A 14,173-nucleotide genomic window follows, 5' to 3' on the forward strand; every position below is an offset into this window, starting at 1 on the left:
GTTACTCTAGGTTGAATTGGAAACAGAGATAAATAAACCTCACTCATTCAGAGAACACACAAACTGCTTTTTGTTTGAGCTAATCCAGATAGCCATTAGGTTGGAATCTAATGGCTTTCATGAAAATATCTACTTGTCTGTTCTCTGATGCTTGAGGAGCTCTCGGGAGTAGCAATCAAAAGTGCAAAGGAGGCTTTCTTTAGCTATGAAAACGAATGCTGTCCTATCTACTGAGTTACTCTACATCTTCAGCTTATATAAGAAGATTGTATTTCACTAGAAGCTAGTTCATTTCTCATTTGTGCAATGTAAAAACATAGGAAAAGCAGTACTGATAAAGATCAAAGGCTATCTCTTCCACCAGTACCAATGTCACGTCCGGAAGCAGAATATAAGCAAAAATAGTATTGTCCCCATCATTTCCCCCAGGAACTGAAACTGAGAAGCCCGTTGCTTCTGATACTGGAGATAATATGTAGCCTTCATACTGAGTAGCCATTGATTCTCCATGAATTTGTCTCATAAAAGCCATGTAAAGGGACCGTATATTCAACTGAAGTTCACAAAAAATTAAATGTTAAAAGATAATGAGTAGATTTTTTTTCCAAAGGGAGTGAAACATATTAAGGTTGTAATCCTATATACATTGATTCAGTGTAATTTACTTTTGAGTAGACATATAGGATTATTTTGTAGATTATTATGTATAGTATTGAAAAATGAAATTATGAAATTGGGAAGTACATACTAATCAATTGTGTTAAAAAAAGAGGAAGAGTGTAATCTTATAGGTAGTTTTTTTATTAGATCGCTTCACCAGTAATATGGATCAGTACGTTTTAGCACTAGAGTATGAAAATTACACACCTGTAAAAACGGCATCTAACAGCTATGAAATTAAGAAATTCTTTTCTCCATCATATAACATACTGTAAAGACAGTGGTTCCGTTCCAGAAACTTAAGGAACTATACATGTAATGTGAATTGTATATGAATTGGAAATATTGCTAAATACTTTTGGAATAAAATGATCTGATTGATTGCACTGTAATTAACTTGTTCATCGTGGAAATATGATCAAAATATTTTCTTGAAATGAGAATGCGATTAAAAACACCTGGGGATTAATGAAAGTATAAATTCGAGATCTGAAATTGAATCACAAATCTGAGTTGCTTTGCATTTTGGGAATATAATTTTATGTGTTTCATAGAAAGCACTTCATTGAACTTTATGAAGTCAAAAGAGGAATTCCAGACAATGCAGAGCAGCTGTTAAACTGAATTTCAGTAGCTTTCCAAAATTTATCTAGCGATCACTAGCTTGAGAGAAAATGAAGAACACTACTCATCCATGTTACTGGAAAACAAAAGAACTATAACAGTATGCAAATTAAACAATGAATATTGGAATATGTCAAGGGTACAGCATTTTTTTAATGTGAATAAAAAATATTTCTCTGGCCTAGCATCCAAGATTGTAAAGCCAAGGCTTATGAGAATTAATTAAACATCATGGTATTTCAACTAATAAGTAGTGTTGTCATGGAATGTCATCAGGATTTGTTTGTTTTCTTTTGTATTATATCTCTATAGGCAGTTAACACTGATCATATAGTGCAAACTAGATAAAATTGTGTTTCACTGTGTGAAATAAACAGAGGTGCAAATGCTCAGTAGGATACCATTAAGACGTAAAATGGCAAAAATAAATATCAAAACTTTTTATCAGTGTAAAAAAGTAATTGGGTTATTGTATAACCTAGAGTCTGGCAAAAAAGGCCTCAAAAAGTTCAGTCTTCAGAAATTCCACAAATTAAGTGCCTTTAAGTATTCCTTTTAGACAAGAGATTCCATACTTTCTGCAGGATCTGATTCTTCACTGGCCATAACAACACCATTTTTGTCCATTGCCATGGGGCCATTTCCATTTTCTTTAGTGCTGATCAGGCTTAGCATTGCTTTGTAAAGAAATTGGTACTGGTCCTGGAATTAAAAAGATCAAAAGGTGTTAAAACTACCTAAGGTTTAAGCAAGCAGAAGGTTTTTATTTATTAATTAAATTTTTATGCCAGACCTTATTGATACAGCAACTTTGTATTATAATATAATAAAATAAAAAGGTAATACAAGACAGAATTGGAAGAATTAAATAGGAAAGCTAAAACCCAAGACAATGGGCAACTTCGGGGTGGGGATCTTCTCTACCCTGTCAGCTACCCTCAAAGTACATGCCCCACTGGAGCTCTGGGCCAGGTAGCAGAACAAAGTTTCTAGGGTCTTCTGGAAGGCCAGGAATGTGGGTGCAATCTTCACTTCCTAAATTCCTAAATTTCACATCTAAATGTTGATCACAAGACCACGGGGGATGCTGCAATGGTGGTAAGTATGAAAAACAGTTATACGTGACTTTTTTCAGTGCTGGTGTAACTTCAAATGGTCACTAAATCAACTATTGTAAGTGGAGGACTACCTGTAATGACCAACTGAATTGGACCCAGAAACAAACAGGCAATCATTGCAGTATCACATGTGCCACCCAAAGGGCCAGTAAAAGTATCCATGCTGCTATGTTCTATTTTAAGTCCAGATTGGATTTTCCAGGTGATTCAGTTTTGCCTGTTAAGATTCCAGTTGGAGCCCAAAGATGGGTTTTTTTAAACTCTTCACACAACTCAGTAAGCTTTACATTATGGTGTAACATTCCTCAAAATGGGGCAACGATTTGTCTTTCATTTTTTATAATAATTTCTGTAAAAGTATACTGTAACGCATCACAATTTTCTTCAGTGTGTTTCCATTCACCTTCAATCATTAATTAGGGCATGTATAAATGATCTTGTCTTGCCATTGAACAAGACTGCTTGCTTGCATGCATGAAGTCTCCAATAAAAAGCCTCTGCAGGATAATATGAAAGAGAGGGCATGTTCGCCTTATAGCAGGGGTGTCAAACTCAAGGCCTGCGGTCCGGATTCGGCCCATGTAGTGCTTAGATCTGGCCCACAGGACTGTCCTGGGAACAGCGAAGGACCGACCCGCAGTATCTCTGACAGCAAAAATGGCAAAAAGCTTGGGAGGGCCTCCTGTAACCCTCTGCCAATGAAAACTGAGCTCACAAGGGCCGCACGTGGCTCTCCTGAGTTCCATTTTCACTGGCGGAGTGCTCGGGCCACCACAGGCGCCCCCAACACAAGTGATGTTGAGTTGGCCATGCTCACCCTGGCCCCCAGGTCAAACACAACCCTGATGCGGCCCTCAATGAAATCGAGTTTTACAGTCCTTCAAAGTTCTACCCTAAAGTTCCATATTGCTGAAGAATAGCTCTTAGGATAGAATCCAATTATTTTATAAGACGGAACTTCTTTCAGTAGAAAAGTAGAAGAGCCTTCAGAATAAATTATGGGAGAATAAATTATGCTTAAATAGTTATATTTAAGTCATAATAATTACATTTATGTACTATTAAATTTATTTGCTGCCCATCTCACTCTGCAAAGCGACTCTTGGATCCATTAATGGAAAAAGAGCACAATTTCACAGTTCAGCTGTGCATATGACTAGGCAACAGCACATGGCGAAATCCCACAAAAAAAGCAGGAGAAAAATATTTATGTATCATATTTGTACAGCCACCCATCTTACATGAAATGACTCTGAAGAGCCAACAGAATATAATTTAAAAAATAATATATTTGAACCAATATGACAAGAATTTAGGACTGTGCACAAAACCTATGCAAGGATTTCAATTGTTCTTATTTTTTGTTGAATGATTTCTTTGTAAACCACAACTATCTTTCCCAAACTTACAATGTCTGTAAATACTCCAGGCCTCATCAGATTGATCATTTTTGCCACCTGGAAAACATCAACAGCATTTTCATTCTCCAGTTGCTGAGACAGGGTAGTCAGAGCACATAATGTTCCAGCTGCCACTGCTCCATACCTGCAAAACCAAAAAATAATTTTATTCCCTATAAAAGATCCAGGGTATGTCTTATCATGCTGAACGGAAACTTTTATGTCTCTATGTCAACTTTAATTTTTCTTGGATTTTCTCCTGAGTTTTTGTCAAGTATTTATTCTCGAAGGAATAAAACAAGGGATGATAAGGATGGGGGCACATATGGAAAAATATATTTTCTGCTACATTTCTTCAGAATGCAATTAAAAACTGAACTTATACCTTAAAACATGAAAATAAGCTTCAGTGAATATAACAAATACTAGAAAGGATTTACCAAAGAGATAACCTTGCACTGTTAAAAACAAGTTTGATTTTTTGCGGGGGGTCTGACAAAATGCTCAAATCAATAACTAGGCTAATTTTGAAACAATTTTTAACATGGCAAGCTCAGTCAAATGACTACAAACTAGATGAACATTAAAATTAGCCATGTCTTAAAGCAAATTGGCAAAAATATCTCTAATATTATAGCTTTGTAAGTCATGGAACAATAAAAACATTTAAAAACCACTCTATTCGTAGTAAATTGGATACAGAAGAATATTTATGAAACTTTAAAAACAATTCTAATATTCCTAGAGAAGTCAATAATACCTTTTACCACCCTGCTAGATGAAAATTCACAAGATTTTATATTTCTTATATTTTCTCCAATCTTTATAAAAATTAACTCAGTGAATATACATACTCATCATGAATGATGGTTGGGCCATCTCTTGTTAAGGCCTCTTCCTTGATTATATTGATAAGCTCAAAGGTACTGCTGATTGGGGCATCTGGATTTGGCCATTTGGGGCACTGAAAGTGGCGAACTTCCAAAACATAATCATCCTGAAATAAAAATCAGCCCAACTATTGACCATTTTAATTACATTTCTACAGTTGAAATAACTAAATTTTATACCTTCAGCCCCAACAGTATATATATTTTTCAATTTTTTGGGGGAAGGAGATGCTAAGATGGTTCCTTTTACAAGTTTCTGCTACAGACCAGCCTTATTTACCCCGATCCAGTCCCCACCCCCTGCCTTCAAAGTGTTGTCCAGCGGCACAAAGGAAAAAAAAGGAAGGAAAGGAAAAAACCCAGATAATAATATTAGGATTTAAAACGCCAGTAAGGAAATGAAGCAATGAGAATCAACTCCCATTTCCCCAATGGACAGCATATACTTTGACTACCCTGTCTTAAGTAGAGGAGCACAGAAGATAACTTCTCCCATAGGAGTCCCCTGGATCCTTTACAACCACATTACTTAACAGTAATCCTTTGATGGAGGAAGAACAAGTATTTATCTCTCCAAGAAATCAGAAATGAATTCATGTATGTTGCTAAAGAATGTCCCAAACTCATCAGTTGTATATATATAGAGAAAATGCTACTGTGTTGTAAAAATCTTTTTTTTAACTCTTCCCCAATATTACTAGAAAGAAAAAGAGGTGATTCTTAGTAGCATCTAATGGTTGTTATGACCGCTCTTTGCTCATCAAGAGCCTTGGTGGCGCAGCAGACTAAAGTGCTGTTAAGTAGCACCAGCTGCCTGCAATTACTGCAAGTTCAAATCTCACCAGGCTCAAGGTTGACTCAGCCTTCCATCCTTTCGAGGTAGATAAAATGAGGACCCGGATTGTGGGGCCAATAAGCTGACTTTGTATAAAAAAGAACACCGCTTAGGGGGGGCCGAAAGCCCTACTAAGCAGGTATATACAAAAGTATGAAGGCTATTGCTTAATGCATTGTAAGCCGCCTTGAGTCTCTGAAGAAGGGCGGCATATAAATCGAACCAATTAATAAATAAATAAACTTTGGGGGATATACTCCAGTTGTTATAGTGATATCACTGAAGTTGCTCATACCCTATTTTCTAAAATTTAGGTGACATTTCTGCATCAAATTCCTCTTATGGATGTTGCATGTCATTAAATCTACTGTATGCTGAGTCCAAATATAATATCTAGACAATTAGGATGGCTAGATTACACTCATACTGCATATTTATTACGTGTGAACATCCAGATGCAATTATTTATTACACCATTGCAAGAAACACAAAAGGCAAATCAACTAACAAAATAAGGAACCGTGTTATGTTTTAATTATTTAAAAATAAAATAAAGATGTGTAACTCAGGGTGGAAATGAGAGGTCCTTGCTGCTCTCTGAATTTGGTTATTTCCTTCCAGATGTTTCATTGCTCAAACTAGATAACAGTACACTGATAATGTTAACTAGTTTGGGTAATGCAATGTCTGCAAGAAAAAAAAACAAGCTCAGAGAGCACTAAGGACTCCTCATTAAAAATAAAATAATAACATAGAAGTGGCACTTGATTCTACAGTATATTAGTCCCAAATGTCAGATAATCAGTCAGCTAAAGATCCATACATATTGTCAGGGTTCCAAGTAACACCCCCAATGAAAGAAGACTCCGAGGCTAGAAGTTTCTCAAAGTTCCATTGTATTAGAGATGTCATATTGGCACCTCTGGGAAAACCCAAATCTGAAAGCTTCTAGGTTTTCCCCACCCAAAAGAAAGTCCAAGTCCCTCCCCCTGCACCCACATGTCCATCACATGGTCCAATCAATGCATCGTCCCAACTGGAGATGCCTCTCAGTCATGCCACTCCAGGTGCAGGGCAAATGTCCTTGACTCTCTGAGAAAGGAATGTTATTATGGCTAGATATCTCCACCACTCATGCAATCCCCCCTCCCAGTGTCCCATAGCACCAAGTGTGGCAGCCCTGAAATCCAAAGAAAAAGACATCCTGGCATTTTGCTGCAGAACATAACAAAACGTGTTAAATATTTTTGAAACAACAGCTTAGCTTTTCTGTACCGTTCCAAATGTCTTTCTTTTTTAAAAAAAAAATCAGTATGAGCTCAGTTTCTTTTATAGAAAGCATTATATAAATGTATATATCATCCATTTGTGATTTGAGATGACTGAACAGCTAATAATTAGAAGTAATTTCTTCATTGTAGCATATATTCCAAAATTGCATGGAATGTGGAAAACATTTTAGTAAATCTAACTTTACTAACGAGGAATATTAACATTTGAACCAAAACCTGACTGTTGCTTTATCTCAATCCCATGTAGGACAAATTACCAATTAAGTTGCTCTCTACAGGATCTGGAAGAACAGCTAGTGAGTATACCTCATAACATTTCTAAAGGAAAGTTTTAAAAACATTTTTTTTAAAAAAACCTGGGACCTCAAACCTGCTGTGTTTTTGTTTGAGAAGTCATTTCATGCTTAGTTCTTAAGTAAAAGCTTCAATATTATAGCTTTCTATGGAAATGGCATTCTGCAGGCAAAATTGGGATACTAAAGAAACAATCTCTGAGAAGGAAGAAAATGATATTAAGACCTTCGTGACCAAAGACAGACATCTGTCCGTATCCCATTCCAAACCATTCATCTCGAATATTAACCAACATCAGCAGGAGTCTGAATGGCAAGCAGACTTCAGATTCACCTCTGGAAGATGTTGTACATACCTGAGTAGCCTCAAGGATAAAGTCATGGATGATGATCTGCTCCTCGTTAGAGAGGCACAGCCGGTCCTTGCTGATAAGGGTGACGGTAAATGCCTCGCAGTTCATGGATTCTTCCCGGCTTGGCCAGTATACAAACTCATCTTCTGCCTGAAGACAATTGAATCAAACGGAAGACATTTGGAATATATTGCTTTAATCTTTAAACAGGTAGAATTCACCAGATCAAAACTTCATTTAATAGGCACATCACAGCAAATCTTATAACCTGTAATTTTACAACATCTATATGTGATCCACATTTAAATGGGTAACATTTTCCCAGAAATACAGTTACCAATATATAATTATGTATTGTTCCATAACGCCATATGCCAGGTAGTGCTGTAAAATACAATTATCTTATTTGTTTTCTATCTATAAAGCCATTTAGGTGTTGTTTCAAAATTTTAAGTTTTTTAAAAAATATTTTCATGTAAAACATCAGTAGATATTCCTTATTGCTGCTTGATATGTAATATCAATTACATATCAATTTCATATACTGTTGCCGAAAGAAGTACAAATTTTCCTGTGCTCAGCTATCTTTTTCCCAGATGCTCCCAAACTTCTCTGCATAATCTGGATTACAAAATTGTATTGTTTGGCTATAATTTTCATTGAAATAGAGGGAGGAGTAGGTAAATAACCTGATTGTTTCTTATTGGGCTACCATACGAATATGCAGCATATGAAATGAAATAACTTACTAAACTCTGGTTATCTGGAAGCATGACGATGATCTGTGCGTTGTGATCCCAGATCATTCTCCAGAAGTCTTTAGTTGTATGTGGCAGGGGGTGCTGTGTTATGATGAACTCATTGCTCCGATAGTAGCCCTTTAAAAGAAACAAACAGCATGAATGGAATAGTTTTGAAACATTAATCACTTTGGGTGAAGACAAAAATAATTAAATTGCTAAATTTTAACAAAAATTACTGGTTAATTTATCTGAATAACAATACTGAAGAACATTATATATTATTTTACTTGTGTTTTTGTTTTGTTTGTAGAGGTTTTGTAATGTTGTTTTTATATGGATTATTCTTAGCCATCCCAAAGTCAGTCAGTCAGTCAGTCAGTGAGTCTCAGTCTCTCTCTCTCTCTCTTTCTGCCATATAAAATTTTAAAATAAACTTTAAAGAAAACTATAAATGTGGTATTCTTAAGTGAATGGATTCTACCAGAAATTATAAATTTCAGAATATATGCTAATATGATCAACTGTACTTTAAAGAAATAAATAGGGGAACTATTGTTTTCAAATAATAGGAGCAAATCACTTTTTGATTAAGTGTCATTTAGCATATTTTTACACAGATTCCTGCACTAGAATTTATTGCTTATGTATCACTTGGTTTTCAATGCTACTGTCAACTCGCGAAGCTTTTCCTGACCTGCTCCCGAATTGCCATAGGCAGGGGGATGGGAAGCTGCACCGAGGAATTCACACCTCAGTCAAAACAAAACACATCCTTGCCAGCTGAAGTCAAGGCCATCTCCACAGAGACCCGCAACGGCCGGACGGAATGACTTCTATGACCCGTGAAATTGCTTCGTTGGGAAATGTGAATGTGTCACACACCTTGGGGGGGAGGGGGCAACAGAGTCAGAGGCAAGGGACACAGTGGGTGAAGTCAGAATGGCTTCACCTAGGTCTTATCGACATGGCGCTCCTAATAAATAACTGGATTTTTCTTGCACCATAGCTTGAGGCTCCTGATTTTATTAGGGCATTGGTCGGAACCCTGACAGCTATTTCAATCTAACAACTGTAAGCAGTTTAAAATGAGATTGCACAGAGACATGTAGAATAATAGTGAACATATTAAGCCTAGATAACTGGCATAATTTATTATTTTTGAACATACAATCAGTTCCTATAGGGTTGAACATAACTTTTTAACTACTGCTTCCAAGGGGCATAGGACAGACTGCCTTAATTTTTAATTTATGCAAACTAATTTTTTTAAAAAAAATGTATGCAGAAATCTATAATGCTCAATACAGATCTCTTATTAAGCAAAGGAAACATTTTTTAATGGAATACAAGACAGAACAATCTATAGAGACAGAACAATTGAATATTTGGTTGTTTTCTCTGGGTTTACTTAAACATAAATGATTATTATCTTACCATGATATACGAGGCATTAATGTAATCAGTTCCCTTCATGCCAGGTAATGGTGCTAGTCCTACCCTTGCTCGCTCAGCTGCAGCATCAAACAAATAAATTATATGTCAAATAGATCTTAATCATCACAGTGGGATTATTTTAACAAAATCTAGTTTTCCCAGGATCTGATTTGGATGATAAAATAACACAGATTAAATTGATAAAAAATTCAAGTGAAAACGTAATTTCTGAAATAAAATCTTACTTGTACTCTGTTCTATTGTCAAAACCACCCAATGAAAACTAATTTACTCCATGAACCTCATTGAAAACAAGGATTTCCAAACTTCTTCAGCCTGTGGAATCAGTTAAAAAAAAATCCAGACTGTCTGTTGCCTGCCTCGTAGACATACATACCCAGCATTATCATCAGCACAAACAACCACACCCTTTCCACTGTACCTCAAAAGAACCCAAACCCTGTTGGGGTGCCCTGTCCATGTTCAACTGAACATTTTTTGCTCTGGAAACGTTTTCAGGAAACTGTATATAGACCATCCCTGGAAGACTGCATCTCTTTACTAGAATGCTTTTAGAATTTATGAAAACCATTAGCAGTTCTTTACTTTATGCAAGGACCAGTGTAACTGAATTATGCTACAGTATAAGTGTTCCAGAGCTATTCTATTTTGGTTAAAACCAAAAGTATTTGGCACAAGCCAACTTTTAATCAGGCATTTCAAATTCAAGTATTGGTGTTTGGTCTGTATGCAGGTTTGTAGAAAAGTTCTAGTCAACCTTGACTCTGGAATATAAAGCAATTGAATTCATTTCCTGTCCCACTTAATGCAAATATACTTTAACAGTTAGCGGAATGAATTTATGCAAAGCAAGAATCAAATTCAAAGATGAGATCTTACATGGCACTACTGATGAGTTTCTGTTCTTCTCTTTGTTGCAATCTTTTTGGGCACTAAAGCATTCTATGTATTTTGCATTGCATTGCATAACCAGCTGCAAAATTTAAACAGAAAAGGAACAAGATTAATTCTTGATCGGTCTTATAAAACATAAACCTGCATATACTTTTCTATTTCTGGAAAAAAAAAAGAATGCTTAGAAAACCAACATGTATTGTCACAGTTAAAAGAATTCAGAATGCTAAAAATAATCAAACATTCTGCATTAAAATTATTTATACAAATATTTATTGGTTCTTGCCTATATAATTTTCATTTTTAAATAAATGAAATTTGATTTCATCTTAGTTTGACAAGTTCAGCTTAGCTTTTCCTGAAAATATAAAGTGAAAACATGTACAACAAAAACATGTCCCTTGAAAGTAAAACCTTTTATTTTGTAAAACATTAAACAAAGCTGCTCTTGACAAATTTTTCTTCCTACTTACTGTTACTGGGAATCTTAAACATTGCAATTAATATCAACTTATTTAGGATATCAATAAAGGAGAATATTTGTAGCTCAGGGTTGAAATGACCCCCTCCCATCTTACTTAGGATAATGTATTTCATTTGCCAGATAAGTTTTGCAATTTATCCATTGTGCAAAATGAATAGTGACCAATTTGTGGAATACTTTGCATATAAAGCCCCTTGCAAATATTCCAGTTTTGATTCCATAGCTGACTGATCCAGATAAACACATTTGGTATTTTCAAATTCTATGATGATATGGACAAGATCATTGGATGGGTGAAATTATATCTATGCCTAAATCTTACCTTGTAGGCAATTTTAGGCAGCCAGTATGTGTTGTGAATGAATAGTAAATACCTGTTTGACTTTTTCCAAACTTCAAGGAAGTGACTGTGAAATTCTTTGTTTTTTAAAAAGTATCTTTATACTTGCAATACTGTACAGGTAGACCTCACATAATGACTGCCTGAAAAAGCAACTTTATGGCCTATGGGCACATGATCGACATTTGAGTACTTTACAATTGACAGGCATTCCCATGGTCATGTGATTGCCATTTGTGGACTTCACAACCAGCAGTCAATGGAGAAGCTGGTGGTAAAATTGCAAGTTGCAATCACATGATGTCTTGCTTAACGATCAAATGGGAAGAGACATTATAAGCATCTCATGGTCATGTGATGCTTCACTCGGGGACAGCATCACTGAGCAATGGAGTTGCCAATCCCAATTGTGGTCCTTAAACAAGGATTATCTATATCATTCCATTGGTAGGAAGAATGCATGCTGTGTTGCCCCCAGATGATAGCAGAAGAGCAAAAGACTGACGTTTATGATGATGTGCAATTTTTGGATACAATAAGACATTGTATTGATTACCGTATTTTTCGGAGTATAAGACACACCTTTTTCCCCCCTAAAAGGGGTTGAAAATTTAGGTGCGTCTTATACACTGAATGTAGCCCCGTCCACTCACTGGCCCCCATCCTTTGGCTCTGCCTCATAGCAGTTACCTCCTTGCAAGCAAACAGCAAGAAAAAGCAGCTCCTTTCAGATTCAGCACAACCTAATTAGCACAAGTTGATTGGATTGGCCTCCCGACTCTCAGCTGATTTGCTCTCAGCTGTTTTGTGCAGGGCTCTGCTGCTTGCTGCAAAGAGGTAAATTGCTGGAGCAGATTTTTTTCCCCTTGTGCTAATCAAGCTATGCTGAAAACGAAAATGAAAGTAAAGCAGGCTGTTTACTGCAACGAGGCAAAATTGCGCAGAGGCAGATTTCTTTTTCTTTTTTCCTTACTAAAAAAGGTAGGTGTGTCTTATACTCCGAAAAATACGGTATGTTAAGTATTTGAGAAGCTTAATGTAACCTATTTTAGTTAATAACATTGCACACACAAAGCAAATTCTACCCTTTTCCCTCTTGCTTGTGTAGTTAGGACACTGGGTTGGAAATTAGCAAGTCCATGTTTGAGATGCTAGTGCTGCCATCGGGTGGGGTTCCTTCGCTCCAAATCCTGCCGGGGTCATGAAAGGGGTCCCTAACTGGGTGTCTCCCAGGCAACGGTGATGTCACCGGCTAATCCTTTCAACCCAGAAGTGTCTCGGTGCTTCTGACATGAGTGCGATGCGATGTAGGTATAAACCTGAACTACTTTGATCAGATCCAAGCAGTGAAGGTCAAAATTTACCTTGAACTGTTTCTCTAGTCGAGTCTTGCCTCCAATGCCAGGTATGAGAATGCTGTTGACATAGCTATGTAGCTGATTGGCAGAAACTTCAGTCTCTTTCCCGAGAATGGCTTCCAACAAGGCATCATGAATGAAAACATACTGCTCCTAAGAGAAACAAAGAGAGATGGGCATGTATGGACTCTGTTCTGAATGAAATGCAAGTGCTTTTGAGTCATGCAAGACAGGTTATTTGCAACAACCTTGGACCAAATATTATCTACATATCTTTGATGATTCTATTTCCGGAGCATTTTTCCTTCTGTTTTTCTCCTCTGATTGATACCTTTTCCCCCAACATCTGTAATATTTCTTCCATTGTGTCTATCATAAATCGCCTCTCTCCGTTTACTTTGATCTAAGTAAAATAGAGTTATGAGTTTAAAAAAGTAGAATTATGGGATGACTTCTATCAACTTTTCTCTCTAACCTTTCTAAAAGGGCTGTGCATTTCAAATAATGCAAATAAAGTCAATCTTGACAATATTTAAAGTTTTGAAATTTGAGGTCTGCATATTGTCCCCCCAACTTCATCCCAAATAATTTATTAAGCACTTAAGTTTATTCTGACTTTTACATATGATGACCAAAATTGGAATTCAAAATTCTGTTCCTAGATAATGCAATTGTTAAATGAGTTGTGCCTAAATTTATGACCATGATTGCTGTGGTTATTGAATGAATCACTGCAGTTAAGGGAATCTCATGATTGTTAAGGGACTTTGGCTTCACCTATTGACTTTGCTTGTTGGAAGCCATCTGGAAAGGTTTCAAATGGTGATCATATGACCTTGGGATGCTGCAACCATTGTAAATATATGCTGATTGCCAAGCACCCAAATTTTGATTTCATGACTGCAGGGAAGTTTTAATGGTTTTAAGTGTGAGAAACAGTCATAAATCACGTTTTTTCAGTGCAGCTGTAAGTTTAAAGGATCAATAAAGGAATGGTTGTAAATCAAGGACTGCCTGCAAATGAAATATAATCTCTCTGAATAAACTCATTCATAAGTATGGATGTGTATATCTATGTGGTCACTAAGAATCAACATTAAGTTGATGGCACATAATCAGGGGTGGGCTCCTGGGGGTGCGGCAGGGTTTGGCCGATCCTCTAGCCAAGGTTTGACAAACCCCCAAATGCCACCCCTGGCTGGCCATGCCCACCCCTCCCCTCCCCTGAGTCTCCACGCAGCCCGTTCATCATTCCAGGTAAGTGCAGTGGCCGCGCGGAGTGTCTGGGAGGGCAAAGAACGGGCCTACCGGAGGTTCTGGATCCTGGGGGAAGCAGTTTTCGCCCTCCCAGAGGCTCGAGGGAAGCCTCTGGAGCCTGGGGAGGGCAAAAAACGCCCCCCCAATTGTGGCGCAGGCGGCCAACTAGGCCACGCC

General features: G+C 36.9%; 1 protein-coding gene across 4 annotated transcripts in view; it reads right to left on the reverse strand.

Moving 5' to 3' along the window:
* Positions 1-780: 780 nt before the first annotated feature.
* The window catches only part of PTPRG (protein tyrosine phosphatase receptor type G), a 725,247-nt gene continuing 711,854 nt past the window's right edge, over positions 781-14,173 (reverse strand). For all 4 annotated transcript variants that reach the window (XM_034408792.3, XM_087883749.1, XM_034408794.3 and 1 more), the window contains exons 22-29: positions 12,746-12,892; positions 10,543-10,636; positions 9,643-9,719; positions 8,215-8,343; positions 7,469-7,615; positions 4,657-4,799; positions 3,812-3,947; positions 781-1,986 (exon numbers count right to left, since the gene is read on the reverse strand). In XM_034408792.3, coding sequence (XP_034264683.2) covers positions 1,840-1,986; positions 3,812-3,947; positions 4,657-4,799; positions 7,469-7,615; positions 8,215-8,343; positions 9,643-9,719; positions 10,543-10,636; positions 12,746-12,892 — 1,020 coding nt within the window. In that variant the 3' untranslated portion in view covers positions 781-1,839. The remainder of the gene's footprint in view (positions 1,987-3,811; positions 3,948-4,656; positions 4,800-7,468; positions 7,616-8,214; positions 8,344-9,642; positions 9,720-10,542; positions 10,637-12,745; positions 12,893-14,173) is intronic.

This window comes from Pantherophis guttatus, chromosome 2, assembly GCF_059756535.1.
Source record: "Pantherophis guttatus breed Tessera chromosome 2, ASM5975653v1, whole genome shotgun sequence".
Classification (NCBI taxonomy): Eukaryota; Metazoa; Chordata; class Lepidosauria; order Squamata; family Colubridae; genus Pantherophis; species Pantherophis guttatus.